Raw genomic sequence first — 27,773 nt, forward strand, 5'->3', positions numbered from 1 at the left:
CCATACTGAACACTCACTACAATTAAGGCCAAAGAGCACTTAATAGATGGCATATATTGTGTCTGGAATTGAGGTATTATACAGTGGAACCTCAGTTTTTGAGCGCCTCAGAAACTGAACGATTCAGAACCCGAACGCCGAAAACCTGGAAATAATTGCTTCCATTTTTGAATGCACCTCGGAAGTCAAACAGCTTCCAAGCTGTGCTTCTCCATTTTTCCTCGGTTTTCGAATGTTTCAGAAGTCGAATGGTCTTCCGGAATGGATTGCGTTCAAAAACTGAGGTTCCACTGTACCCCAAAATCAGAAGCTTAAAGAGGCGATGGTGAAAAGCACCCTTAGGCATGCATATGTAAAAGAAGGTGGTTTAAAATCTCTCATATTGCACTTCAGGTTATTCGTCTTTAATTACAAGGCAAATCAGTCACATAAACCCATTTTTCTTATGCTGGTTGTTTTCCAGATAGCAAGATGATCTCCAGCTGTATAAAAGGAATCAAGTTCTTGTGTGGAGGTGAGAGATTTGGATCTCCCTTAAAGCTCCTTGATCTTTTTGTCTGTGCTTTTAATATTGATGTCCAGAGTCTCCACCTTTGTGGTGAGGCGGCCCAGAATTTCATCCTGCTCGTCGATTTCAGACTGTAGGCCCAGAGCGAGGTTTTTCAGGCGGCCCAGCCCAGAGGACATTTCATCTGCAAATGGATGGAGACAATGGAGCAGGGTTAAGAGCAAGGATACAGGGCAGAAAATGTGTTTGGGAAGTCAATTCATAATAAAGCAGCTGCTCCGAGAATATTCTGAGCGAAGGAGCCAATAGTTAAAGAGGATGGTTGTTCTTTATCTGTGGCTTTGGAATAATAATAATAATTTATTATTTATACCCCGCTCAACTGGCTGGGTTTAGCATTCAGGGTGCGCTCTTGCAATTGTTAGCCTTTATAGTGTCACAGGACTATTTTTTGTACAAAGTAACGCAGCTACCTCTGTAAATAATAAATTATGATTATGATTATTTATACCCCACCCATCTGGATGGGTTTCCCCAGGCACTCTGGGCGGTTCCCAACAGAATCAAAAGCACAATAGAACATAAAACATTAAAAACTTCCCTAAACAGGGCTGCTTTCAGATGTCTTCTAAAAGTCAGATAGTAGCTTATTTACTTGACATCTCATAGGAGGGCGCCACTGCCTGATTCCCTGCAACCTCACTTCTTGCAGGGAAGGAACCCCCAGAAGGCCCTCGGTGCTGGACCTCAGCGTCCGGGCTGAATGATGGGGTGGAGACGCTCCTTCAGGTACACTGGGCTGAGGCCACTGAGGGCTTTAAAGGTCAGCACCAACACTTTGAATTGTTCTCAGAAACTTTAAGGTAAAGAGAGCACTGCTGCCTTCAAACATATTGCTATTTCTGATCCTCTTCCAACTCACGACCACTGTCTTTTTGGAGCAGCAATTAGTAGAAGAAGAAGAGATTGGATTTGATATCCCGCCTTTCACTCCCCTTCAGGAGTCTCAAAGCGGCTAACATTCTCCTTTCCCTTCCTCCCCCACAACAAACACTCTGGGAGGTGAGTGGGGCTGAGAGGCTTCAAAGAAGTGTGACTGGCCCAAGGTCACCCAGCAGCTGCATGTGGAGGAGCGGAGACACGAACCCGGTTCCCCAGATTACGAGACTACCGCTCTTAACCACTACACCACACTGGCTCTCCAGTAGTTAATCACATCCACTTAATTTTTGGCAGTCAAAAGTGCAACTTGTAGAATCTGATGAGAGCAGCTGCTATTGCGCATCCCTTAATTTCTGCACAGCAAAGGAGAGGAACCTTTGCTCCCCCTGCCCCCCAATGTTGCTGAACGACAACTTCCATTTCCCCTGGCCATCGGCCATGCTTGCTGGGGATGATGGGAGTTGAAGTTCAGAAACAACTGGAGGGCCAAAGGTTCTTCTGCTCCCGTTGTGCAGGAAACAGAGCCCTGGTTGGCAATTTTGCAGGAGGAAGCATTGCGCAGCAAAGCAACCTGTCTGTCTGCTGCCACCCTGCCATATCCTTTCACTACTCCAATTCCTTTTATACCCCCCTGATTAATCAACAGAAGATAATTAATAACAGTCCTACATTCTTGTTTTTCAAGTTGTTTGAAGACTTCTTATGTAGCAAGCCACTAATTGAATGACTATTAACAAATATTGATGTTAATCATTTTCCCATCACCTCCTATTTCCATGAAAAGAGAATTGAAAACAGGGACACATGCTCCTCTCTGCTTGGGAGAAAGCCCCAAAGGAACCAAAGAGATTCAGTTTCAGGTAAGGAGCTGGTATTAAGCATTACAAAGTTCAGGCTGTCATTACTCACCTAAGTTGTTATCGACTTTCTGATGGTAAGCTCGGAGGTGTTGATTCCTTGGGTAACTATCAGGTGGGAACGAAGGCTCTGAACTGGTTCCAGTGGTACTATGCTCTGGCAAGGGGAAAAGGTGAGTTTTTAGACATTCACCAAACACCGATTGACGGCTCCAGTTCTTTTTAAATAAAGAAAACTATTCTAATGTAGCATGTGTGCCTTATGGCAAGTATGGTTTTATACTGAATTACTGTAACACATAATTACTAATTAAAGGTGAATCATAGAATCATAGAGTTGGAAGAGACCACAAGGGCCATCAAGTCCAACCCCCTGCCAAGCAGGAAACACCATCAGAGCACTCTGACATATGGTTGTCAAGCCTCTGCTTAAAGACCTCCAAAGAAGGAGACTCCACCACACTCCTTGGCAGCAAATTCCACTGTCCAACAGCTCTTACTGTCAGGAAGTTCTTCCTAATGTTTAGGTGGAATCTTCTTTCTTGTAGTTTGGATCCATTGCTCTGTGTCCGCTTCTCTGGAGCAGCAGAAAACAACCTTTCTCCCTCCTCTATGTGACATCCTTTCATATATTTGAACATGGCTATCATATCACCCCTTAACCTCCTCTTCTCCACGCTAAACATGCCCAGCTCCCTTAGCCGTTCCTCATAAGGCATCGTTTCCAGGCCTTTGACCATTTTGGTTGCCCTCCTCTGGACACATTCCAGTTTGTCAGTGTCCTTCTTGAACTGTGGTGCCCAGAACTGGACACAGTACTCCAGGTGAGGTCTGACCAGAGCAGAATACAGTGGCATTATTACTTCCCTTGATCTAGATGCTATACTCCTATTGATGCAGCCCAGAATTGCATTGGCTTTTTTAGCTGCCACGTCACACTGTTGGCTCATGTCAAGTTTGTGGTCAACCAAGACTCCTAGATCCTTTTCAATCCTTTTTAAGGTGGTTTGCAATTGGAAGTAAACAACACAACCCTTTTCTTGCAGACCTGCCAAATCACTTTTCCTGCTTCTGTAGCCTAGTTAAGAGGCAAATTTGGCTTCTATCAAGAACTGCCATACCAAAAAAACCCTGAATGTCCAACTCCTCCAGGCCTGGCATGGCCTTTTAAACAAGTTTAAACAAACCTGAATTATCCAACTTTCGTAGGTTTGGATGACTCTCCTGGTACTTTGACTCCTGTTCTTTGCTAACGGAGATGGCCTCTTTTAATCTGGAGATAAGAGAAAAGACAGGTACCATTCCCAGTGTCCCAATAGGCCTTGCATTAAGGGCAATGGCTTTTAGAAGAATCATTTCCCTTCCTGCAGTCTTTCCACACCCACATGCATTCGTTGTTGTTTCCTCGCCTCCCTGGCTCCTGATCAGTTCAGAATGAGTCTACAGGGTGGGGGGGGAACCATTTTCAAAAGAAACCTGGGGATGCACTGATCTTAAAAAATCCAAGGATGGAGCTGCCAGGAAAGCACAATGTTCAAAAGGCCTTGCTTCAAATACTGCGTTTTGACGCCTTTTGCATCTTCCCAGACTCTGCTGAGAATGGTCCAAAGGTAAATGTAAGTACAGTGGTGCCTCGCAAGACGGAAAACCCGCTAGACGAAAGGGTTTTCTGTTTTGGAGGTGCTTCGCAAAACGAATTTCCTATGGGCTTGCTTCGCAAGACGAAAATGTCTTGCGATTCCTGGGGTTTTCTCCCCCCCCCCTTTTTCCCAAGCCCCTAAGCCGCTTAACAACTGTTCGCTAAGCCGCTTATCAGCTGATCTAAGCTGCTTATCAGCTGATCTAAGCCGCTAATAGCCTTTTAGCAGCTAATCCGCTAATCCCTTAAGCCTTTAATAGCCGCTAATAGCCGCTAAACCGCTAATAGCGCTAATCCGCTAATGGGCTTGCTTTGCAAGACGAAAAAAACCGCAAGACGAAGAGACTCGCGGAACGGATTCTTTTCGTCTTGCGCGGCACCACTGTACCACGTTCTGATGCAATTAAGGGAGAAGTTGCAATGTGATTTGAATCTTTCCTGGCCCCACTGAAGAAGAATGCTGGGATCAATCTGAAGTCCAAACTTCCACCTGCAACCTGGGCTTCCACCCACCCTCTCCGACTCCCAGATATCACGATTTACACCTTTCCTAGCTGGGAAGAGAATTTGGGTTGCTTACTTGTTGCTTGCTTGGTATTCGGCAGCCCCGTTCTGCTCAATCTTGATCTCTTGTGGCTTGGCTTTGAAGTAATTCACAAAGCCACCAAACACACTCTTAATGCTGTTGATGTGCCTCTGGCTTGTTTTCAGATCTTGATCCATCTTATCCACCATTCGTTCGCTGCGTTTCAGTACCTCTCCTTGCCGTGTGAGCTCCTATGGAAAAAAAGAGTTTGTTTGTTTTTTTTAATCATTTTTATTGATTTTTCCAATTAAAAAACATCCAATTAATATATCAAATCATCATCCAATTAAAATAAAAAACTAAAAAACAAAATAAACCACAAATTATAATCCAAATTATAATAATTGATTTTTGGGGGGCTCCCCATAGTCTGGACCTCTGAAGCATATTTCCAAATCTCACTCCTGCCTCTCCTCGTTGTTTCCATATTTTCCACATCCCGATTTTAACGCTTTAAAGATCTCTGTCCCTGGCTCTATGATTCTCAATCATGTCAGACACCATATATCCTTTCGTCCGTCGAATACAGCTTTATTTGTGTATACAGTGGTACCTCAGGTTACAGATGCTTCAGGTTACAGACTCCGCTAACCCAGAAATAGTACCTCGGGTTAAGAACTTTGCTTCAGGATGAGAACAGAAATCGCGCGCTGGCAGTGCGGGAGGCCCCATTAGCTAAAGTGGTGCTTCAGGTTAAGAACGGACCACCAGAATGAATTAAGTTCTTAACTCAAGGTACAACTGTATATATTTTTCCAACTGTCTTTTTGCCAAGAGTTTTTAACGGGTCTGAAGAAAAGCGCTGTGAAAGTCCGCAAAGAACCGGGTTTTGAGAATTGCACTCCCTGGTTGCATTGCCACTCAAGAAGAACATGAGACGAATCTGCTGGATCAGGCCAATGGCCATCCAGCCCAGCATTCTGTTCTCACTGTGGCCGACCAGCTGCCTGCAGGAAGCTCTCAAGCAAGAGCTGAGCCCAAGAGGCCTTTCCCTTCTTGAGGCTTCCAGCAACTGGGATTCAGAAGCAGTGGCGTAGAGTGGGTTGTCAGCACCCGGGGCAAGGCAAGTAATTTGCACCCCCTAACCCGTGGATTTGCGCCCCCTAACCCTAACCCTCAGATGTTGCGCCCGGTGTGGCCGCCCCCCCCTGCACCCCCCATGCTACGCCACTGTTCAGAAGCCTCACTGGCCTCTGACCATGGAAGCACACACAGCATAGCCAAAATGGCTAGTAGCCAATGATAGCCTTTGGCTCTATGAGTTTGTCTAATCCTCTTCTTTTTTTTTAAAAAAAATAATATTTATTAGAAGTTTAATAGTTACAGAAAAAAAGGAAAACAATAAAAAATTTAACAAATGTCAGAGCTGGCTCCGGGTCCCAGCTCACCAAGGACCAACGCTAGCCGGTAGTACAGTATCAAAGTCTTTATTGCAGAATAGTCTCCATTTCCAAGTCTCAGCGTCCCAGCTCTACGTCTGGACTTTAGACCGGCGAAGCTCTGTCTGAGTCCCCACCCCCTGTGCACCAGTTTAAGACTCTAATCTTACTCCACCTCTTCCTTCTCTCTCTCTTCCTCTGGGTCTTACTACCCCCCGGGGTCTCTTCTCTCCTGGACTCTTCTGACGCAGACGCTGACCCATCTGACTCCTCCCCCTCTCTTCGGCGGGCTTTAGGACCTGGCTCCCTACCCGGGCTGCCCACCTTGCCGCCCTCCTGTACATTTGAACTTGGCGCGCGCGCGCGTTTAACTTTCCTGATGACCGTTTCCTCGCTCCCTGACGAGGGTGTGGTCACTCCTCCCTCACGTTCTCCCTCTGCCTGCGCGCTCCCTGATCCCGATGCCTTGGACTCCTCCCCCCTACTGCCCTCTGGGGGGGACGCTGGTCCGGATTTCCAGCTGCTACTCTCTGAGTCCCCTCTGGCCCCTTCTTCCCGAGGTGTCCCCCTGGGCACTCCCCTTGCCCTGACCATGGGGGCCCCTTTCTGTGAATCCTCCGAGTCACTGGAGAGACTCAGAGACCTCGGACTACTGTCGTCGCTGACATTTCCTTCAGACTCCTCCCCCTCGCTCTCCGTTTCCTCCCTCTCCTGTGACTCTTCTCCTGAACCCCTGACAACAAACAATACATCAAAAATAAAAATAAAAACCACAAAAAATACATCAAAACAACAAGAACAAAAACATTTAAAAACACATCCAATATTTCCATATATTTACCTTTCATTTACTTGTTTCATCGACCTTCCCACACCTCTCTTTTTTGTATTCTAGTTCAATTAGCTATTTCAGCAAATCTTTTCCATCTTTCTCAATTTTTTGTTCTATCATTTATCTTAACACAATCTAACTTTAAATTTTCCACTTTGGCCCATTAACAAACAGTTTTTGCTTAATTCTTTATAACATTTCTGCTAAAACCATATTAACTTCATTCCAGCATTCTTCTAACATTCATTAATTTTGCAGTATTTCTGTAAATATACTTTGAATTTTTTCCAATCTTCTTCCACCGACTCTTCTCCCTGGTCTCGGATTCTGCCAGTCATTTCCGCCAAATCCATGTAGTCCATGTCTAATCCTCTTCTAAAGCCATCCAAGTTGGTAGCGATCACTGCCTCTTGTGGGAGTGAGTTCCACAGTTTAATTATGGAATCTCTCAAAGGACCTGTTGATGGCATTTTACCATTGTACTGTTGAGAGTGTATTAACTTATGGTCTCTGTGTGTGGTTTGGGAGCTGCAGGGTCAGGGAAAAAACAATGCTGTCCAGGGTTGTAAAGACTGCGGAGAGAATAATTGGGTGCACTCTTCCCACCTTGGATCAAATCTATGCTTCCTGGTGCCATAAGAAAGCTGCAGAGATAGCGCAGGATAGTGCACACCCCGGAAATGATCTCTTTCAGCTTCTGCCTTCTGGAAAAAGGTACTGGGTTATAAAGACTAGGACTAGCCACCAGAGAAAGTTTCTATCCAAATGCGATTTTGGTTTTAAACGCAGTGTAAGGTAGTCTCTATAGGAGTATATTGTATTTAATTATGGGGTATCAGCATTTTTAGGGGGCTAACCAAGTTGGGATAGCAGGCTTGCGGGTTTTTGAATGTCTGATGTAGATTTTTTCAATTTTGTTGTTCTGTATGGGACAATGACAATAAAGATTATCGTATCGTGCTGTGCGAATAAGTGCTTTCTTTTGTCTCATGCTAATCCACAATTTAGCACAAGCTGGAACAAACCCAAGCAAAGCCTTGGGCTCCCCCTTTTCCCTGCAGTATAGCTGGAATGAGTTCTTCGCCAGTAGTTCCCCTTACCCAGAAATCTGGACTGAAAACCAGAGATTTAAAACAAACTCCGATCCGTTTCAGAACAAAGCCGCTTCAAGCCATTGGTTTTGCTTGTTTAACTAACCAGAGTTTGTTTTGGACTGTAATCTTTGACTTGTAAGAAGTGACAAGTCAAGATTCTGGGAAAGAGGGATTAAATGCTTGCGATGTACCTCCTTCTGACTATATGGGAGTTGATGGGGATTCAGGAGAGTGATCCCAAGGGTTCGCTTGGGCTTATTTCAGCTCATGCATGTGCACTAAACAAAGGTTTAGTACAATGTGGAAAAGAGGCCCTTTGGTTCACGCCTTAAGAGAGAATATTATGAAAATGATATATAGGTGGTACATGACACCAGTCAAGCTAGCAAAAATCTATCATTTGCCCGATAATAAATGCTGGAAATGTAAAGAAACTGAAGGCACATTCTTTCACCTTTGGTGGACGTGCCCAAAGATTAAGACCTTCTGGGAAATGATCTATAATGAAATGAAAAAGGTGTTTAAATATACCTTCCCAAAGAAACCAGAGGCCTTTCTCCTGGGCATGGTCGGCCAATTGGTGCCAAAGAAGGATAGAACTTTCTTTATGTACGCCACAACAGCAGCAAGAATACTTATCGCAAATTATTGGAAGACACAAGATTTACCCACGCTGGAAGAATGGCAGATGAAGGTGATGGACTATATGGAACTGGCAAAAATGACCGGCAGAATCCGAGACCAGGGAGAAGAGCTGGTGGAAGAAGACTGGAAGAAATTTAAAGACTATTTACAGAAATATTATAAAATTAATGAATGTTAGAATGATGTTGGATTGAGGTTAAAGGGTTATTAGTAATAATGTGGTGAAGGAGAATGGAAAAATGGAAGGTCAAAAAGATGATAAATTAAAGGTATAATATACTAAGATAAAGATGAGATAGAGGGAAGGGATTTGCTGACTAAACAATTGAACTGGAGTACAGAGAGGGGAGGTGTGGGGAAGTCTGGGAAACAAGCAAATGTAAGAAATACTATGAAAATTGAATTCTTTTTATTTGCTTTTTATTTTTGTATTTTTCTTTTTCTTTTTTTATGTGAAAATCTTAATAAAAATATTGTAAAAAAAAAAAAAGAGGCCCTTTGGTTCACTGGATTTCTTCAGCAAGTTGCTGCGTAATGTTGATGTGATGCTGATGAGAAATAGGAAGTAGTAATCCTTTCTATCTCCACGGTATTTTCTTGAATTCTACTTCTACTATAACATTTATGCAGCAAGATTTGCTGAAGACATGAGGAAGCTAAGATGTGAAGACTCTGCTGATGCCTAATTAAAGCTCACCTGCCTACTGAACGGCACCTGCTCATTTCATGACCTGCTCCTTTTTATTTTTTAAACCACTACCTGAAATATTTGCCGGTCCAAGTTCCTACCTACAAGTGAAGAACAAAAGACTGCAGTCTCTCTGCCCAATTTCCCTCTAGTCTGATCACAAGACTCTTTCAGATAAGGTCTGATAATTTTCCCAGGGAGCAGGAAAGGCTCCATTTGGCTTCAGCCTCTAGAAAACACCGCAGTTCAGTCTATAGACTAAGAAAAACAATAACTTGGATAGATTTCAACCTTGATTATTATTAAAAAATTTCTTCATGAGCTTGTTTCAATTTGTCATCTTCTAGTTTATCACACACCCTGGGATACAATTATTTGAAGGAAATGGACTAAGCATGCAATTTCATTTGCACCACACTTGAAGAAATCAACACCCACGGTTGGAGAGGTCAGAACTAGCACTCGTTCCTAGTACTTTCATAAGTTCAAAACACTTCACCTTAAGCATCTTCTTGTAATATTCCTAACAACAATGGAAGCCAGGCCACTACTGTCCCCATATTGCAGATGCTGAAGCCAGCAGTGCCTTGCCTCAGTCCACCTGGAAAGATTGGAACCAGGGACGTCCCAATTCAGTACTCAGTATCTCTTAGACTTTGGTTTAAATATGTATATCAGGCACGTCCAACTCCCAAGAGACTGCAATCTACTCCCAGTATAAAAAAACTGGCAGTGATCTACCCAAGGTGGCAACTAACTGGGGAGAGATTTGCCCAGAGTTGTTGAGTTTTTTGGGGGAAGCAAAGGTAGAGGCGCTGCTTTTCCATGATCACTTCCTCTCATCCTGCGATCTACCTGGGGCACCCCGGCAATCTACTGGTAGATCACGATCTACCCATTGGACATCCCTGATGTATATGAATGGAATAATTTGAACGCAAAGTTAAGCACTTGTATGGCTGGAGAGCCAAGGCCCTACGAATAAACTTACTAGGATAAAAGGCAGCAGAAGACTGCCCCAGTCATACCAAGAAAAATTGAAGAACAGCTCATAACGGCTAGTCTTTTGGTTTACTGTATTTATTTTTTTTAAAAAAACAGCCTCACTTCTAGAAAGACATTCCAGGAGGCCTTATATTAGTGGTTCTGCCAACCAAAGATGCCTAGCAGTGATTCAAGTCTAGGCTTCGTAATTAGAGGAAATGATTAATAGGAAAGACTATGTAGTCAGGTGTATGCAGAAAGTGGCTGAAGTAGGCCTGCTCTCCTTTCTAGCCACTGGCTTAGAAATCAAGCACATTTACAAATGATAGGTCCAATGTCTTCAGCAAGTTTCACATATTGTTTTGTTTTACAAGAAACAAGACACCGTGGTCAGAGACAATGACAAAGTCCATCTCCTTGAGAGAGAGGTCCTTTTACAGCTGCTCAGTTCCACTTGCCCACAATAATCATTTCCCAACAAAAGTTCTTACATGGATGTACTGCCATGTCTTCAATGAAACCAAGATACAGTGGTACCTCAGGTTAAGTACTTAATTCGTTCCGGAGGTCCGTACTTAACCTGAAACTGTTCTTAACCTGAAGCACCACTTTAGCTAATGGGGCTTCCCGCTGCTGCCGCGCCGGCGGAGCACAATTTCTGTTCTCGTCCTGAAGCAAAGTTCTTAACCTGAAGCACTATTTCTGGGTTAGCGGAGTCTGTAACCTGAAGTGTATGTAACCTGAAGCGTATGTAACCCCAGGTACCACTGTATAAAGCAGGCTTCCTCAACCTCGGCCCTCCAGATGTTTTGAGACTACAATTCCCATCATCCTTGACCACTGGTTCTGCTAGCTAGGGATCATGGGAATTGTAGGCCAAAAAAAAACATCTGTAGAGCTGAGGTTGAGGAAGCTTGATATAAAGGCATATGGTGCACAGAACCAACAAATTCAGATGCTGCAACTGACATGAGCTGGTCCCGTATACTTTGAAAGAATGTTGGAAAAGTTGGTTGGAAAGAATGTTGGAAATAAATGTGTGGACCAGGGGGTCGGCAAATTTTTTTAGCCGCGGGTCGGTCCACTGACCCTCAGACCTTGTGGTGGGCCGCAGAAGTGGCACCGGGGTGTGGTGGGGAGCTGGAAGAGGCGGTGAGGGGGTTAAGTAGTCCTCCCCCACTCTCAGCGCTTATCTTCTCTGGGGCTGCCGCCACCACCATCGCCATCGTGGCTGCTTCTGGGTAGAGGGAGCTCGTCCGCTCCACTCTCTGGCCCACAGGAGCACCGGGGCGGTACAGGGAAGATGAGCGGCATGATAGGGCTGGCTCCGGAGAGAGGCTGCTTAAAATGACTCTCAGCCAGCCCCCTTCCTCTTCTAGGCAGGGCGGGGAGAAACCAGGAGGAGGGAGGGAGGAGGTGCTGCTGTGGTGTGTGTGAGGTGATGGTGGGGAATGGAATGGTGCAAGGGGAAAGATGGCGCAGCCCGAACGAACAGAATCCCCATGCCGATCCAGGGACAGTCCGCAGGCCAGATCCTGAAGGCAATTGGGCCTCATCCGGCCCGCGGGCCTAAGTTTGCCAACCCCTGGTGTGGACAGACTCTGAAAGTCTGCCATTTCTGAAAGGGCATTTGAGTATGTACTCAAAATCATCATGCAGATTTTATCCCTAATGAAGTACCCCGGGGTTTTTTGTCAGTTCTCAGACTCTGATCCTAAACACTTGGATGTAAACTGCACTGAAATCAATCCACTTACAGTGGTACCTCTGGATGCAAACGGGATCCGTTCCGGAGCCCCGTTCACACCCAGAGCAGAACGCAACCTGCACGTGCCACAACTCGCCGCTTCTGCGCATGACCTCATTTTGAGCGTCTGCGCATGCGGCAAAACCTGGAAGCAACACGTTCCATTACTTCCGGGTCGCCGCGGAGCGCAACCTGAAAATGCTCAACCTGAAGCGACTTTAACCCGAGGTATGACTGTACAGTGGTGCCTCGCAAGACGAAATTAATTCGTTCTGCGAGTTTCTTCGTTCTACGAGTTTTTTCGTCTTGTGAAGCACCGCTGTGTACTGACAGTTTCCCATAGGAATGCAGTGGTGGCTTTAAAAAAAAGGCGCAAGACGTTCCGTCTTGCAAAGCAAACCCATAGGGAAATCCGTCTTGCAAAGCAACTCAGAAAACGGAAAACTCTTTCGTCTTGCGAGCTTTTCGTCTTCCGAGGCATTCGTCTTGCGAGGTACCACTGTACTTCCAAATAACACATAAGTTGACATTATTATAGGAAAAAATACTGAAGAAAGTTGTTTTATCAAATATACTCCCCATAAACTACAGCAAGGTCAATCTTAAGATTCTTGCTTACCTCTGAGGCAGCTACGCCAATATGCTCAGACTCATAAATGAGGGACACAGCGCGGTTGCTGCTGTCCACAGTGGCCTGGGACCGCCTCAGGACTTCTTGCTGCAGGTACCTCTGTCTTTCCGCCCCTTCTCTAGGGGGCTCATTACTTTCATTCCACTTGACTGGCTTTAAGTCTTCATCCTCGTCTTCGTCAAAAGGATTGTAGCTTTTGGAGTAAGCCGACATAATTGCAGCTCAGAGTTCGGGTCTTTTCTATGCGTGAATGTAAACAAAAGGGAGACTAGAACGAAACCAGACCGATGTTTTTCAGACCCAGATCAATGCCTTCATGCCAGAGATCGCCAGCAACGATGAGATGGAAAGCCGGATTCTGTGAAAAGAAGTGAGTAAATTTAAACACAGATTGAAATGATTTGACAGAACACCAATTAATAGCTGCAGAAAAAAGAAAGAACTTTTTATTAAGAAACCCGAAAACGGGAGGGTAGGAGGTCAAGGGAGGTGTAGGGAAAAGGTTTAAATATTTTAAAATATAATGTTTCAAGGAAAAGGACAAAAACGGTAATGAATGTCATTTCTGCGCTATGTATGGATATTGCTTATGAATTTGTTGATTTGTTTTTTCCTTTTGGTCTTTCTTTCTTTCTTTCTTTAGAGAAATTCAATAAAAATGATTTTTTTTAAAAAAAAGACAGAACACCATATAGGAACAACTGACAGCTCCTCCCCCAGCTCAAAGCTATTAAAATATATTTTTGCTCCACTTTCCTCCAAACTCTGACAGGTCATGCTATTCGGATTAGTGTGCCAGAGGCTTGGTAGAGGAAAGGGCAAGTCAGTCAGGAAATAGCAAACTGCTCCAGATGACCCAAAATGGGCGGAACCAAGCCACATTCTTGCCTTCTTCCGTACCACGTGGCTCAACCCATTTGCTTCAAACATCTCAAACTGCCTGCTTTGCCGGTGTATTTTCACAGCTAGAGTACCTGCCTTTCGACAGTAGTGTTTCAGCAACACACACTGTATGTTTTGATCCATGGTAGCAGGAACTAGTATGTGGATGTGGGAGAAGCTCAGATCTTATCAGCTTTCGATTTATACCAGTCCTATGATATACCTTTGCCTCATCTTTCCATTTAAACCACTTCCAATGCTACAAAGAGGCCACCTTTCAAAACTTGATGCATCCTTGCTTTAAGCTGGTTGAAAAACAGAGGAGGTTGCGGTAATCGTGGATCAAACTACCCTCAAGAAGACACTATTAGAGAATTCAGCTGTGCTGCAAGTTCTGCCACTAAGACAAATAGCTTCCCATTTTGGCTATACTGTCAGCACACTCCTTTTGCAAACCCTAGAAACTTTGCTGGAGGTTTTTTTTTGGTGGGGGATCCTTATCAGCACAGTATGTTTAAAATTAGTGATGTATGGAAGTGAGAGCTGGACCATAAAGAAGGCTGATCGCCGAAGAATTGACGCTTTTGAATTATGGTGCTGGAGGAGACTCTTGAGAGTCCCATGGACTGCAAGAAGATCAAACCTCTCCATTCTTAAGGAAATCAGCCCTGAGTGCTCACTGGAAGGACAGATCGTGAAGCTGAGGCTCCAATACTTTGGCCACCTCATGAGAAGAGAAGACTCCCTGGAAAAGACCTTGATGCTGGGAAAGATGGAGGGCACAAGGAGAAGGGGACGACAGAGGATGAGATGGTTAGACAGTGTTCTCGAAGCTACAAACATGAACCTGACCAAACTGCGGGAGGCAGTGGAAGACAGGAGTGCCTGGCGTGCTCTGGTCCATGGGGTCACGAAGAGTCGGACACGACTGAATGACTAAACAACAACAACATGTTTAAAATGCAAGAGCACCCACTGGCCTAATCTGAGAGCTTGATTAACCGTTCCTTGTCTCAGGACAACCTGAGTCACTGCATTGTGCCAGCCCCTCCTGACCAGATCAAATAGCATTTTGAAGGCCTATATTGCTCACATCTCTCAACAAAGACTGGTCACTGCAGCCTTAAGGCAGGCACTCTGAAGTCTGCCCCATCATGACCCCCTGAAGCACAGTCTTTAGAAATTTTTACTTACTATGTGGGATTTTCTGCCTGTGAATATTAGGTAAGTGCCTAATATCAGGTCAGTGGTTCTCGAAGGGTGTGTCAGAAGAGGATGGCAAGTGTGGCGGGGAGATTCAAGGACATAATGTGTTTAAATCAGTGTAGTATAGTATAGTTTTACCTTGGTTTTTGAACAGCTTAGTTCTTGAACGTTTTGGCTCCCGAATGCCGCAAACCTGGAAGTGAGTGTTCTGGTTTGCAAACTATTTTTGGAAGCTGAACATCCCACGGGGCTTCCGCGGCTTCCTGAAGCCAATCAGAAGCCATGCTTTGGTTTCTGAACATTTTGGAAGTAGAATGGACATCTGGAACAGATTCTGTTCAACTTCCAAGATATGACTGTATATATATATTCCAGAATATGGATATCTTTTCAAAATGAGAGCAAGAGCATCAAGCGATATGGAGGACAACCCTAGTTGTGCTCCAGAATTACCATTTGAACAGTGCTGGAGAAGACTAATTGAAAGCTGTATTTTGGATATCCAATGACTTCCCTTCTTCTCCTTCCATAGTTCATTTTACGTATCATACATTCCTGCACATTTTACTATAACTATTCAAATCAGTTTTCCACTTTTACATTTGTCAAAAATTATTTACTCTCGGAGTTATCTTAGTGCTGCCAGCATTTTCAGCTGTATACAGTTATTTTCCACATATTCAAGAAATGTTTTCCACACTTCTTTAAACATATGTTCTTCTTGCTCTCTTATCCTATGTGTTAAATCTGCAAGTTCTGCATATTCTGTCAACTTAAGTTGCCAATCCTCTTTAGTTGGGACCTCACTCACTTTCCATTTTGGGGCTAACACAACACGGGGCGCAGTTGTTGCATAAACAATCTTTTCTGACACCTAGGAAATTCTGTCTGGGTTCAAGATGAGCAGGTGACAGCAAAGGTTACAAGGTTTTTAGCTGGGGCAATCAGAATAAGATCCACTATTTGACTATTGATTAAAAACCGCAAAATGTATTTCATATACAGTGGTACCTTGGGTTACATATGCTTCAGGTTACAGACTCCGCAAACCCAGAAATAGTACCTCGGGTTAAGAACTTTGCTTCAGGATGAGAACAGAAATCGTGCTCTGGCAGCGCGGCAGGCCCCATTAGCTAAAGTGGTGCTTCAGGTAAAGAACAGTTTCAGGTTAAGAATGGCCCTCTGGAATGAATTAAGTACTTAACCCGAGGTACCACTGTAATTGACTTTGTTTCTATTCTTTGTATATCATACTGTTGTTTTATTGCTATGCAAATAAAGATTCATTCATTCATTCTGTCTGTCTGTGTTATTTCCAACAGAAAAGACTCTGGGTTTTGGGGGGGAAAGTAGTTTTAAATATTTTTTTCAATTCATTATAAATCATTTCTTAATATACTTTTATCTTTTTACATGTCCACCACATGTGAAAAAAGTTTCCCTCTGCTTCTTTACACTTCCAACACGTTTTATACTTTCTGCATGTTTCATGATCATGCCAGGTTTCCTCCCACCCTTTGGCTGTGCATCAGCAGAACAAAGCAATTTAAGTTTACCAGTTTAAGAGTGCTTAATGATCAGAGCAAAAGAACAAAGCAACCCTTCTTGGAACGAAGGTGCTCCCAATTAAGCTTCCCTCTTACCATATTTTTCGTCCCATAGGACGCTCCGTCCCATAGGACGCACCTGGTTTTTTGGGGGGGAAATAAAGGAAATTTTTTCCCCCTTTATTCCCCCCCCCAAACCAGGTCGGCAGGCTGCTATCCGCAGTGTGGGGAGCCCTGTGGGGAACTCCTGCAGGGCTCCCCACGCTGCGGATGTCTGTCCGGCGCGCGGGGTACTCTTGCTTTCAGGGCGCCCAGCGCTCCGGGAAGCAGACTGCTATTCGCTGCCTAGGCTGCGGATGTCTTCCTGAAGCCTGGAGAGCGAGAGGGGTCGGTGCGCACCGACCCCTCTCGCTCTCCAAGCTTCAGCGAAAGCCTGCATTCGCCCCATAGGACACACCCAGATTTCCCCTTCATTTTTGGAGGGGAAAAAGTGCGTCCTATAGGGCGAAAAATACGGTACTTCCCCCTTCTTGAAACCTGATCCCGCAGCCACTGAGCCTTCTCCTTCCCCTTGGAGATAAAGGCTGGATGCTTTCTAGCGAAGGGGAGTCAGTTCTCTCAATCTCTTCCTGTTCTGCTTCTCCTAGTTCTTCCCTGCTCAGCTCTGCCCAGCTGTTGTTTTCGAACTATGTCCCTCTGCAAACCAATTCTCTAAATCTACGCTACTCCACTGTTCCTAGGCAGCTTCAGGATCCTGGTCAGGAGCAGGAAGTGTGTGTGTGTGGGGGGGGTTCCCACCATTCCTCATCAGATCTGTAATCCTCAGTCTGGTCTCTGAGATATTATAAAGTACGTAGCTGTGTTCCACGTTATATATTTATCAAGCACTACTAGGAGTTATTTCCTTTTGTTATGCAACGCATTTCTTATCAATAAAATTTTTGGGGTGGCATGAGCAAATTTTTATTCTGATAGTGCGTCCCAGAGAAAAAAAATTTGAGAACCGTTGTTTTAGGTCCTTGATAAAGACTTCTTTGTTTAACAGTCTTTTCCTGCCCTGTGATCCAGGCAGTGTGCTTGCATTGCTGAAGCAGGCTTACCCAAATATACTAGCTTTAGGATCTGATCGCATGATACAAGAGCAGTAAGACAAGAGGATCACACAAGCTAAGAAGAGGCTGTCTGAGCAATAATAAACTAAGACACCAAGGATGTGTACAGGATGATCCTTATCATGTGCACTTGGAAGCAAGCCCACACAGAGCAATGAGACTCATGTTATTGTCAATTGGTAGTTGCCAAATTCTTTGGGACTTACTTTGCAGGAAGTGCAAGTAACAATGCAGAGAATGCTCCTGGGCCCAACTCCAAGTGCTAATTTTGGCACTTTTGGCACTTCACATCTTAGAATCAAGGTAGTTAAATGACCAATTAGCTCCATATGTACCTGTTCAGATCTTAAGTCTTCTTCAAGGTGCCCCTACCAGGTAAGGTGTGGCAGAAGGATACAGAAGAAAGGATCTTTTTAGTAGTGGCATCCCAGCTATGAAACGCTCCGATCCGAAAGGTTCACTTGGTGCCCACCTTGACATCATTCCAGCACCAGGCACAGGCATTTAAAATTTGTTTCAGTGTTAAATTTCATTTTTATCAAGGCTACTGTTACTATGCTTTTTATAACGTTTGATTAACTTATTTTAGGCTTTTTAGATTTGCATTTTTTTTTTTGTTAAAAGCTACCCTGCAAACATAGCCATCGGATGGCACCATACCAACATTTTTAAATAAAATTAAAAATAAATACTACCCACAGACCTAGGTCAGGTGTTGGGCTAGCAGCAGCCCTAACTCTGGGTTTAAAAATAAAATAAAAAATAAGCCACTTTGAGCACTATTTTGGATCAAACAGCAGGATAAAAATAAACAGTACGCCAATGGAATTACTATCATGAACCTAATTACTCATCACCACTAGTTTATTACCATCCACAAAAACACACACCATACAATTCAACATAATCTTAAGTACTGAGCAAAATACAAAGCAAAGTATAACTGGAGGGCAAAGGGATAGAGGTTTTTTTTAAGCGATCTGATGAAAGACTATCCCCCACCTGTTTTGAAAAGGGAACCTGTGGCCCTCCAGATGTTACTGAGCAACAGTTCACATTCTCCCTGGCCCTTGGCCATGTTGGCTGAGACAGATGGGTGCCGGGAACTGAAAAGCACCCAAAGAGCACCAGCTTGCCAATCCATGGCATAGAACAGGGTGTCCCGAACTAGGGTCTCCAGCTGTTTTGTTTTTGGACTACAATACCAATACCAGGTGGCTTAAAAAAAATCTCCATCCCTTTGTCCTCCAGTTATACTTTGTATTTTGCTCAGTACTTAAGATTATGTTGAACTGTATGGTGTGCATGTTTTTGTTAATGGCAATAAACCTGTGGTGATGAGTAGTTAGGTTCGTGACAAGTAATTCCACAGTATATCATATTTCAAGGGTCAGCAAACATTTTCAGCATGGGGCTGGTCCACTGTCCCTCATACCTTGTGAGGGGCTGGACTATATTTTGAAAAAGAAAAAAAGAATGAATTCCTATGCCCCACAAATAACCCAGAGATGCATTTTAAATAAAAGGACACATTCTACTCATGTAAGAACACGCTGATTCCCGGACGGTCCGTGGGCCGGATTAAGAAGGAGATTGGGCCGGATCCAGCCCCCGGGCCTTAGTTTGCCCACCCATGATATATCATATATAAACCTCAACGTGGGGGCTGCTACTAGCTCAACACCTGGCATAGCTCTGTGGGTAGTATTTTTTAATTTATTTATAAATGTTGGTACGGCGCCTTCCCATAGCTACGTCCTCAGGGTAGCTTTTAAACAAAAACAAATGCAAATTTAAAATAAGTAAATTTAAAATTCAAACATTTTAAAAAGTAGCACCCCTGATCCCTGGTGCTGCTAAGCGTGGGATGATGGGAGTTGACCATCCTAAGAAGGAAAAAAAGAGGGGAAAGCTGCTTTCTGTTAGCCCCTTTCCCCGGCACTCACTCACCTACCAGCAGCGGCGCCCCCCGCTCTTCGCCTTCTCGCTTCCTGTCACGAGCCGAGTCTGCTTCCTCTCCTTCTTTCCTCAGGCCGGTCAAGCGGGCCAAACCACTTCTCCACCTAAGGCGGGGGGGGGGCGTGGAGAGAGAGAGAGAGAGAGAGAGAGAGAGAGAGAGAGAGAAGAAAATGGGAGGGGCTGAGAGAAAGGGAGGAAGCGAAACAAGATGGACGCGGTCGGACTGAACCAACCCACCGCTTTGAGAGAGGGTTTTTTTTTTTTGAAAGAAAATATTACAGAATTGTAATTTCAAGGCTTTTTTGATCCTCGGGAAGAACAGCTCACGGTAGGCGGAAGCAGACATTGGATTTGGTGAAAGGAGAAAAAGTGGTCAATACGCTTTAGGCACATAAACACAGTCTAGCCTGAGAGAGTTAGTTGGTTGAGTCTCTGCCTTTTTTTAAAGGTCGGGATTCCAGGAATGAAGCCGCTGCGGGCGCCGCCATGTTTGTCACGTGCCGTAGACATACACGCCTTGCCTTTAGACTTTAGTAAGTGCATCGGCACGATCTCCGGTCCTTTCGATGGGAAGGTGTTGGATTCAGACTTGGCCATACTTTAGATTAGGCTCACTGAAATAAAAGCATTTTAAGGATTTTTATTTTAAGAGGGCATACGCAAAATCTGCTTTAGAACTCCCCTGACAAATTGAATTCAGTGCTGCAGCTGAGCAGACATGGTTAGGACCGGGCTGTAAAGTACAGGCAATTCTTAACAAACATAGCTGTCAACTTTTCCCTTTTCTTGCGAGGAATCCTATTCGGAATAAGGGAATTTCCCTTAAAAAAAGGGAAACGTTGACAGCTATATTAACAAATTTCTTACGGCATGGGTTACAGCAATCCACGTTTGGGGCAGCCAACGAAAGTTTATGGCGTAATAAATTGGTTGCATCTTTGCTGGGTCTGCTTATGGGCCATTGTAACGGTTTTGCTGTAATGTATTTTTCTCTCCCCTTTTGCAATTATGCAATTATGCAAAAATGCAATTATGTTGCATGCCTTTGGCTCTTAATTTCTTTTGCAACTTGAGGACTCCTTTGAGGTGATCGACTCATAAGTCAAATAAATAATAACATTTATAATTAAGAACAACTGAAGGTGCCACAACACTCTTCGTTCTTTCTGAAACAGACCACTCCTCCTAATGCGAAGTACTAAGCAGCTTCTTCAGTTTTTGAGTCCCCAGATACTACAGCTCCCATCAACCTTCACCATTGGGCTAAACTGGTTGGGGCTGAGGTCCATGAACAGGCACATTATGGTAAAAGAAACACAACCCTGCTCAGATTATTTATATTTATTTGTTATTTATTTCATAAAAATTACACACCGCTTGGTTGTAAACAACAACCTCAAAGCGGTTTACAAAAGGGATAAAACCATAAGATCGGGGGGGGGAGGGAATGTAGCATACCTTAAAACATGCCATGCTAAAACAGATTAAAATTTACATCTCCATTTCTAAACATAAAACACGCCAAAAGTCGCTCGCTTTTCCATCTATTTATTTATTTAAACAAACCAACCAACCACTAGTTGAGCTTCGTGAGCCACTCTACCCTCTCCGCCCCTCACGTCTCTCTATGTGCAAGGTTAGTACATACTGGACCTCGGGAGCAGCCCACGGAGCGCCTCCTATTCCCCGCCCCCAGCAGCTGCTGAACTACAACTCCCATCAGCCCAATCCAGCACAGCCCTCGCCAAAGGAGGAAGAAAGGCAACAAAGGCTGCCGGGAGCTGTAGTTCAGCCGGGGCTGGTTCGCGATGGCCGGCGCCGTTCTCGCGAGAAGTCCGACGCGAAGCCGGGCTGCCGGCTGCTGCCGCTGGAGAAGAAGGGAAGGGATGAGGGGAGGGGCCCACAGGCGCGCGAGAGGCCGCGAGTGACACTCTCGCTGTGCGGAGGCTCCTCGCAAGATGTCGGCTCTGGCCGTGGCGACGGCGGCGGCTGCCACCGCGGCGGCCGTGACCGCGGCGCGCTCGGAGAAGCCCAGCAGCCCGGGCTCGTCGAGGGGCTTCTACTTCAACACGGTGCTGTCTCTCGCCCGCTCGCTGGCCGTGCAGAGACCCGCTCCGCTCGAGAAGGTGAGGGAAGGAGGCGCTGCCCAAGGCGACTGCCCGCTGCTCCCAGTTACCTCAGGGCTGGGCTGGGGGGTTTCGCTTACGTCACCGCGTACGGCGTAGGTGCGGGGGCGGGTCTACGCTTCGCTCCTTGGACGACTAGCTTACGTTATTTCGTTTCATTCCCTCATATTTGATTTGCAAAACAACCACCACAACAGAAAGTGCAGCACCTTTAATAATAATAATAATCAGTGCTTTTTTAGGGCTACTCTCATTTCCCCCCCCAAATTTTTTTATTGATTTTCACAAAATTATAGACACACAAACAAATAAACAAGCATAAATCATAACCTTATTAAAACTAATCTTATTAACATTGTTAAGTGACTTCTTCATATCCCCCTAGTTGAATTTCATTGCATATCCTTTTAACGGATATAAAAATAAAATTCTTATAAACTTAATATCTTTCTTTCTTACAAATTCAGCATTAAGCATATTAATTCATCACATTACAGATTTAAATCCTAAGCCAATCTGGTAATTGCAAGCTTTTTCCAATTAATTTAACTTAATGTATTTAACTAAGTCATTAAATTTCGTCCATTCTTCCTGGTACTCCTCCTTCTGGTCACAGACTCTTCCGGTCAGGTTGGCTAGCTCCGAAAAATCCATCCTCTTCATCTGCCATTCTTCCACAGTTGGTACTTCTTGCGAGGGCTACTCTCATTTTGTCTCAAAGAAAAATCACCATTTTATAGTTCAAATCTGGAAAAGTAAATACAGTAAATGGGCAAAAGTACAAAGATTCACAAAATGTTTAGGGGTTTGCGTACCCCTGCATCCCTCCAGGAAAAAAAGCACTGATAAAAAAAATAATTTCAAGACACGCCTAAAGAATTGCCTCAAGTTTCCTAGACCTCTGATCTGGTTAGGCTTAAGCCTTAAGTAAGGATCTTTCCTGGCCAAAAAGAGGGCAGTGAAGAAAAAGGTGCCTGATTCGGATTAAGTTGATGGATTATTATGCCGAAATGGCAAAAAAGGGACCGGAAGAATCAGAAATCAGGAAGTCCAAATTTTAATAAGGCATGGGATGGAATTTATAATTTATCTTTAAAAAATCATTGCAAACAGTTAAAATTGTTATTAGGATTGGAATAACACTTGTAGTTCAATGGTGAATTTTGGATAAAAGATTTGGATGTGGGAGGAAATGACTAACAATGGGAGACCCACAAAGGGGAGGAGGGAAGTCCAGGAGATTCTGTTGGAATTTTTATGATGTATGTTGGATATGTGGTTCTAAAACTTTTAATTCGAAAAACCAAATAAGTGAATTTATTAAAAATAAGAAAAGGTTCCTGCTTGATCTCTGTAGGCGGGAACTCCCCGCCTTGGCTGCAGGGGTGACAACTTGAACGAAATGTTGGGGCTCCCAGGTAAAGCCCTTGCCCCACATAATGGATCGATGGCAATGCCCATCAACTTTGGGAAGGATGTAGGGATTGGCTCCTACGGCTAGCCAGGTTCTTACCTGTGGGAACAGGTATTATGTGGCACCTGTGGTGGGGGCCGGCTCACAAGGCAAGGTGAGGTGACTGCCTCAGGCGGCAGGATCCGTAGGGGCAGCGGATCCTGATGTCTGTTGCTCTTCAAGTAGGTCTTCACTCGCACCTTTTTCCCTGGTGGGGAGTGGGGCCACCGTTTTGTGGTTTGCCTCAGGTGCCGAAATGTCTTTGGTCAGCCCTGCCTGTAGTGCCAGTTCTGCCTCCAATTGAGGCAGATCTCTCTTTTAAAAATAAAAATAAAAACTATGCTTTTCAGGTTTCTACATTCCACTAATTTTACAATCATTTTAACATTTCAAAACTTGACTTCCTTCCCTCTCTTTCTGCAGTTTCTTAAATTTATTTTTAATATCTTCTGCATATCTAAATTAACTTACCACATTTTTCCGTGTATAAGACTAGGATTTCCCCCTAAAAAATAATGTCAGAATTTAGGGAGGCATCTTATACACGGATATATCTCCCCCCCCCCATTTTCTTAAATCTGAGTCTCCCAAAATAAGGGGGCGTCTTATACATGGGGGCGTCTTATAGACGGGAAAATACCATAATTTGCTCATTTATTCCTCTACTTTAAATATATTATTCTCTTTTAAAACTGCAGTGTATTGCAATAATAAGGCAGGTTGAGTAGGCACATGTGATCTCGTAGGAAAATTGGTCCTAGTTTGTTAAGCTTGGGCACTGGTTTTCTCTGGCAAGTACAGCTGGATATCTCAAAGGAGGTGATGGTGGAAGAGGATGATTTCTTCACCATCTACCACAAGGATTGCTTTGTCTAGGAAAGTTGTTATTCCTTTACTGTTCAGCATTTTCCAATAGGATTCCCTGGACAGGATTATTCTTCTCATTTTAAACATAATTTCAAAATCATAACCCCAAGAACTGCCACTCCTTGTGAATGGGGATGGAGAAATAAAACAGTGATAATTCTGAAATGACGGTAAGGAAGATGATAATAGCAAGATGCTTATTGTGATATTCTACTCACATTCTACTCATGCAAAAACACCAGGCAGGCCCCACAAATAACCCAGAGATGAATTTTAAAGAAAAGGACACATTCTACTCATGTAAAAACACGCTGATTCCTAGACCGTCTGCAGGCTGGATTTAGAAGGCGACTGGGCCAGATCCGGCCCCCGGGCCTCAGTTTGCCTACCCATGGGCTAAGCAGTGGTTTCAGGTGTAAGGTATTTTAGATAGTACCTCTGAACCGTAATAGCCATTCAACACAGAAACAGTTCAAGAACTTGCATAAAACCGTGCTTAAGGAAACATAACTATTGTGGTGTTTGAATTGGCAGAGACAGCATGAGAAACCATGATTTGACGTGGGTTTGCACTTCATGGTTTGTGCAAATTGTTTTGTACGGTGTTTGAATTGATAAGCTATGGCCATCGCTGCCTCCGGACTGGCTGCTCCTAGGGACTGAAGTGATGAGCAGAAGGAGATAAAAGCAGACAGCTCAAAACTAATGTGTGCCTAGAAGTTTGGAAATCATGTTTTAGATTCTCACTGGTGGTTAGTGAGTTTTTAGTGGGATGCCTGAACTGAGCGTGCCTGTAAGTGTATGAGGATAAAAGTAGTGGAGTCTTGATAAAGCTGTATCAGCAAACAAACAAGGCACATAAATCAAAATTTTTTTTTAACTGTTCTGTAGGTAATTGAATGGTCTACCTTTTTATTACAGCTTTTTAGTAGTTTTGCATAGCTTGGGAAATTAATGATATATGAAAGTGAAAGGACTTTATTATAAGATTTTCTTTACAAAATATGAAATTTATGGGAAGTTGTTTAAAATATATGTTTGTTACGAGGATCACTGAATTGGTTTGAACACCCAACACCAATATGTTTTTCTCTTCTATGTTTAACGCAGGGCAACATCAAAAGGGGTAGTGGTTTAGCATGAAGTTAGATATGAAGCATATACAATAGGCATGTCTGACCAGTCAGGTACAAGCTGATTTCCTTGTTTGTTTTGTTTTAGGGTTAAACAAAACAAAAACCCTGAACAATTTGACATTGTTCAGAGCTCCGTAACTTGTTATGCGCAGATCTATTAGGTAAGGGCAGGCTTACTGGAATCAGATCATAGGTCCTTTTTGGGGTGTGGGGGTGTGTGCTCTAATCAATTTAATATGAGAATTTTAGAAAGAAGTACATTCAGGTGCAAAACCCTGGCGAGACTGTTTTTAGTTTGGGAGAGTACTACTCAAGGAAGACACTTAGTACTCTTATGTAATAGTACTGAAACTACGATTCCTTTTAGAACTTGCAATATAATCCATTTGCCTACTTACCATTACAAACAAGTGGATTATATTGCAATGTTGTAGATCAGGGGTGGAGAACCTGTGGCTCTTCAGATATGGATGGAATAGAACTTGCATCATTTCCGATGCGCTTGCTGGAGGAGAATTGGAATCGAATATCTCCAGGGCCACAGGTCCCCCCACTCCTCTCGTAGCTGAAGTTAACATAAGCGGCGCCTGCCTGTGTATGTTCACTCAGAAGTAAGCCCTGCTGAATTGAGTGGCTCTTTCTTCCAAGTAGATTAAATCGGATTGCAATTTATGGCAGTCCTGCTTATGTCCCATTGAAATCGTTGTGGCAAGTTAGTCACAACAATGGGACTAACTTTGGCTGCAATCCTGTGCCCTCTCACCCGCGAATAAGCTCCATTGAATTCAGTGGGACTTCTGAGTAAACATGCATAAAATTGCACTGTAACTTAGTCTGGATCCAACATGCTGGGTTCAATTCTTATTTCCAAATAAGTTTCTAATTTTTATTCATTCATTTATTGCATTTACAGTGGTACCTCGGGTTAAGTACTTAATCTGTTCTGGAGGTCCGTTCTTAACCTGAATCTGTTCTTAACCTGAAGCATCACTTTAGCTAATGGGGCCTCCTGCTGCTGCTGCGCCGCCGGAGCCCGATTTCTGTTCTTATCCTGAAGCAAAGTTCTTAACCTGAAGCACTATTTCTGGGTTAGCGGAGTGTGTAACCTGAAGCGTCTGTAACCTGAAGCGTCTGTAACCCGAGGTACCACTTTATGACGAATCCGTTAGATAAAGAATTCAGAGTTCAGAATAGCTGTTCAGACTGCAGAATAGCACTATTTCTGCATTAGCGGAGTCTGTGAAGCATATGTAACCCAAGGTACCACTGTATATCCCACCTTTTTTCTCAAGGTGGTTCTATGGTTCTCCTGCTCTTCATTTAATCTTCACAACTACCCTGTGAGGACAGGTAGGCTAGGCTGAGAGGCATAAGGTCACCCTGTGAGCTTCACGACCAAGTGGGGTTTTGAACCCTGGTCTCCCAGGTCCTTGTCCAACACTAATTACAATGTCACACTGGCTCTTGGGGGAAATTAGGGCTGCAATCCTCTACACATATCATACCTGGTAGTAAGCTAGGTCAGTAAGGCTGAAGACAATGTGGTTTATCTCCAAATAAACATGCATAGGATTGTATTGCTAGTCACTTGATATATTTTTTTAACTGATCACATTTTATGCTCTCTTTTTAATGCTACTGGGCTTTTGAGAATACTTGCTTTTTGTGCACCATGCGACGCCAATCACACACAGAAATTGTTTTGAACACTGGGTGAGAACGAACACAGATTTTAATGCTTAAATTTGGCAGGATTATCTGCTGTTTAATTGTGAAGATTTAAATCCACCAGGCACACCTTATTGGGAAACATTGTGTGCTTTAGCAATAGCCATGAGCATGTAGAATGTGTTGGCTCAGCAATACCTGCATGGTCAAGAACAGTTTCTGCCTACAAAACCGAGCCATGGCTGAACCATGTAATTCTTACAAACACACACAAGTACTTTATGGATCCTAAAAAGCTACTAATAGAATAAGACACTCTGCATTTTTCTGGGAGTAAGCATCAGTGAACACAGCGGGACTTACTTCTGAGTAGGCATGCCTGGGATTGCATTGATAGTTTGTTTAGAGGTGGGCGCTTCTGTCCAAGATGGGTGGTTGGTCCCATTGCATGAACAAAACATCTTTTTTGGGAGGTCTGAAAGTTGTTCAGTATTGCAGACTAAAATAAAATAAGTAAATGTTGCTGTAGAGAGCCAACGTGGGTGAAAGGAGAGAGAAGGATGCAGTTGCCTGGAGACAAATTATTTCCACCTTGTTGTTTGTTTTTCCCCTGTGTGCTTGCATTTCACTTCGCCAAACGCTCCTTAACGTCACTCTCCTCCCATCTGTCTTTCTGATACCCATCTGTTTAATCATTTAATTGTTTGATACTACCCAACAGCCTGTGAAACTGCCCATGTTTGGAACCCTGCTTTATTGAGTTGGGGGCCTCTTTGTTGGTGATGTCCAGGCTCTGAACTCCTTCTTTTGGGAGGCTCATTTGTGCACCCACCCACCCACCCACCGCTGTTCACCATTAGCCACCAAGGCAAGCCCCTGTTGTTCCAGCCTATGTTGACCTTGTGCTCCATACTGCTACCTCTTCTGTTGGTTACATAATGCTTCTGCTTATTTATTACCGTATTTTTTGCTCTATAAGACTCACTTTTTCCCTCCTAAAAAGTAAGGGGAAATGTGTGTGCGTCTTATGGAGCGAATGCAGGCTGTGCAGCTATCCCAGAAGCCAGAACAGCAAGAGCGATTGCTGCTTTCGCTGCGCAGCGATCCCTCTTGTTGTTCTGGCATCTGAAATTCAGAATATTTTTTTTCTTGTTTTCTTCCTCCAAAAACTAGGTGCGTCTTATGGCCTGGTGCGTCTTATAGAGCGAAAAATACGGTACTTAAAAGACACATTAAACCTCCTTTCAGGACACATGCCTTCACAAGGAGACGTGCAAGACTCCAA

The 27,773-nt window shown here is 43.9% G+C and overlaps 2 protein-coding genes across 4 annotated transcripts in view; one reads left to right on the forward strand and one right to left on the reverse strand.

Moving 5' to 3' along the window:
• Positions 1 to 382: 382 nt before the first annotated feature.
• On the reverse strand, positions 383 to 21,430 carry SNAP29 (synaptosome associated protein 29). Of its 3 annotated transcripts, XM_083418410.1 has the most exons (7): positions 21,415 to 21,430; positions 19,234 to 19,342; positions 12,521 to 12,890; positions 4,527 to 4,723; positions 3,495 to 3,580; positions 2,360 to 2,464; positions 383 to 692 (listed from the first exon to the last, which is right to left on the reverse strand). In XM_083418410.1, exons 3-7 carry the CDS (start codon positions 12,743 to 12,745, stop codon positions 535 to 537), a joined length of 771 nt encoding a protein of 256 aa, XP_083274536.1. In that variant the 5' UTR covers positions 12,746 to 12,890; positions 19,234 to 19,342; positions 21,415 to 21,430; the 3' UTR covers positions 383 to 534. The 3 variants fall into 3 exon arrangements, with proteins under 3 accessions (XP_083274536.1, XP_083274534.1, XP_083274535.1); XM_083418408.1 differs by lacking the exon at positions 21,415 to 21,430 and having other exon boundaries at positions 19,230 to 19,360; XM_083418409.1 differs by lacking the exon at positions 21,415 to 21,430 and having other exon boundaries at positions 19,234 to 19,352.
• The window catches only part of PI4KA (phosphatidylinositol 4-kinase alpha), a 94,477-nt gene continuing 87,398 nt past the window's right edge, over positions 20,695 to 27,773 (forward strand). The window contains exon 1 of the mRNA XM_083418073.1: positions 20,695 to 21,364. Within this exon, the coding sequence (XP_083274199.1) occupies positions 21,197 to 21,364 (168 nt within the window). The 5' untranslated portion in view covers positions 20,695 to 21,196. The remainder of the gene's footprint in view (positions 21,365 to 27,773) is intronic.

This window comes from Podarcis tiliguerta, assembly GCF_965153285.1.
Source record: "Podarcis tiliguerta genome assembly, chromosome: 16".
NCBI classification, from domain to species: Eukaryota; Metazoa; Chordata; class Lepidosauria; order Squamata; family Lacertidae; genus Podarcis; species Podarcis tiliguerta.

Excerpts from the sequence above, each read along its gene's own strand:
- SNAP29 (XM_083418410.1), bottom strand. The coding sequence starts at position 12,745 with ATGTCGGCTTACTCCAAAAGCTACAATCCTTTTGACGAAGACGAGGAT. Across the intron at positions 3,581-4,526 it reads GAATACCAAGCAAGCAACAA|ATTAAAAGAGGCCATCTCCG; the intron begins GTAAGCAACCCA and ends TCTTATCTCCAG. Across the intron at positions 693-2,359 it reads GAAAGTCGATAACAACTTAG|ATGAAATGTCCTCTGGGCTG; the intron begins GTGAGTAATGAC and ends ATCCATTTGCAG.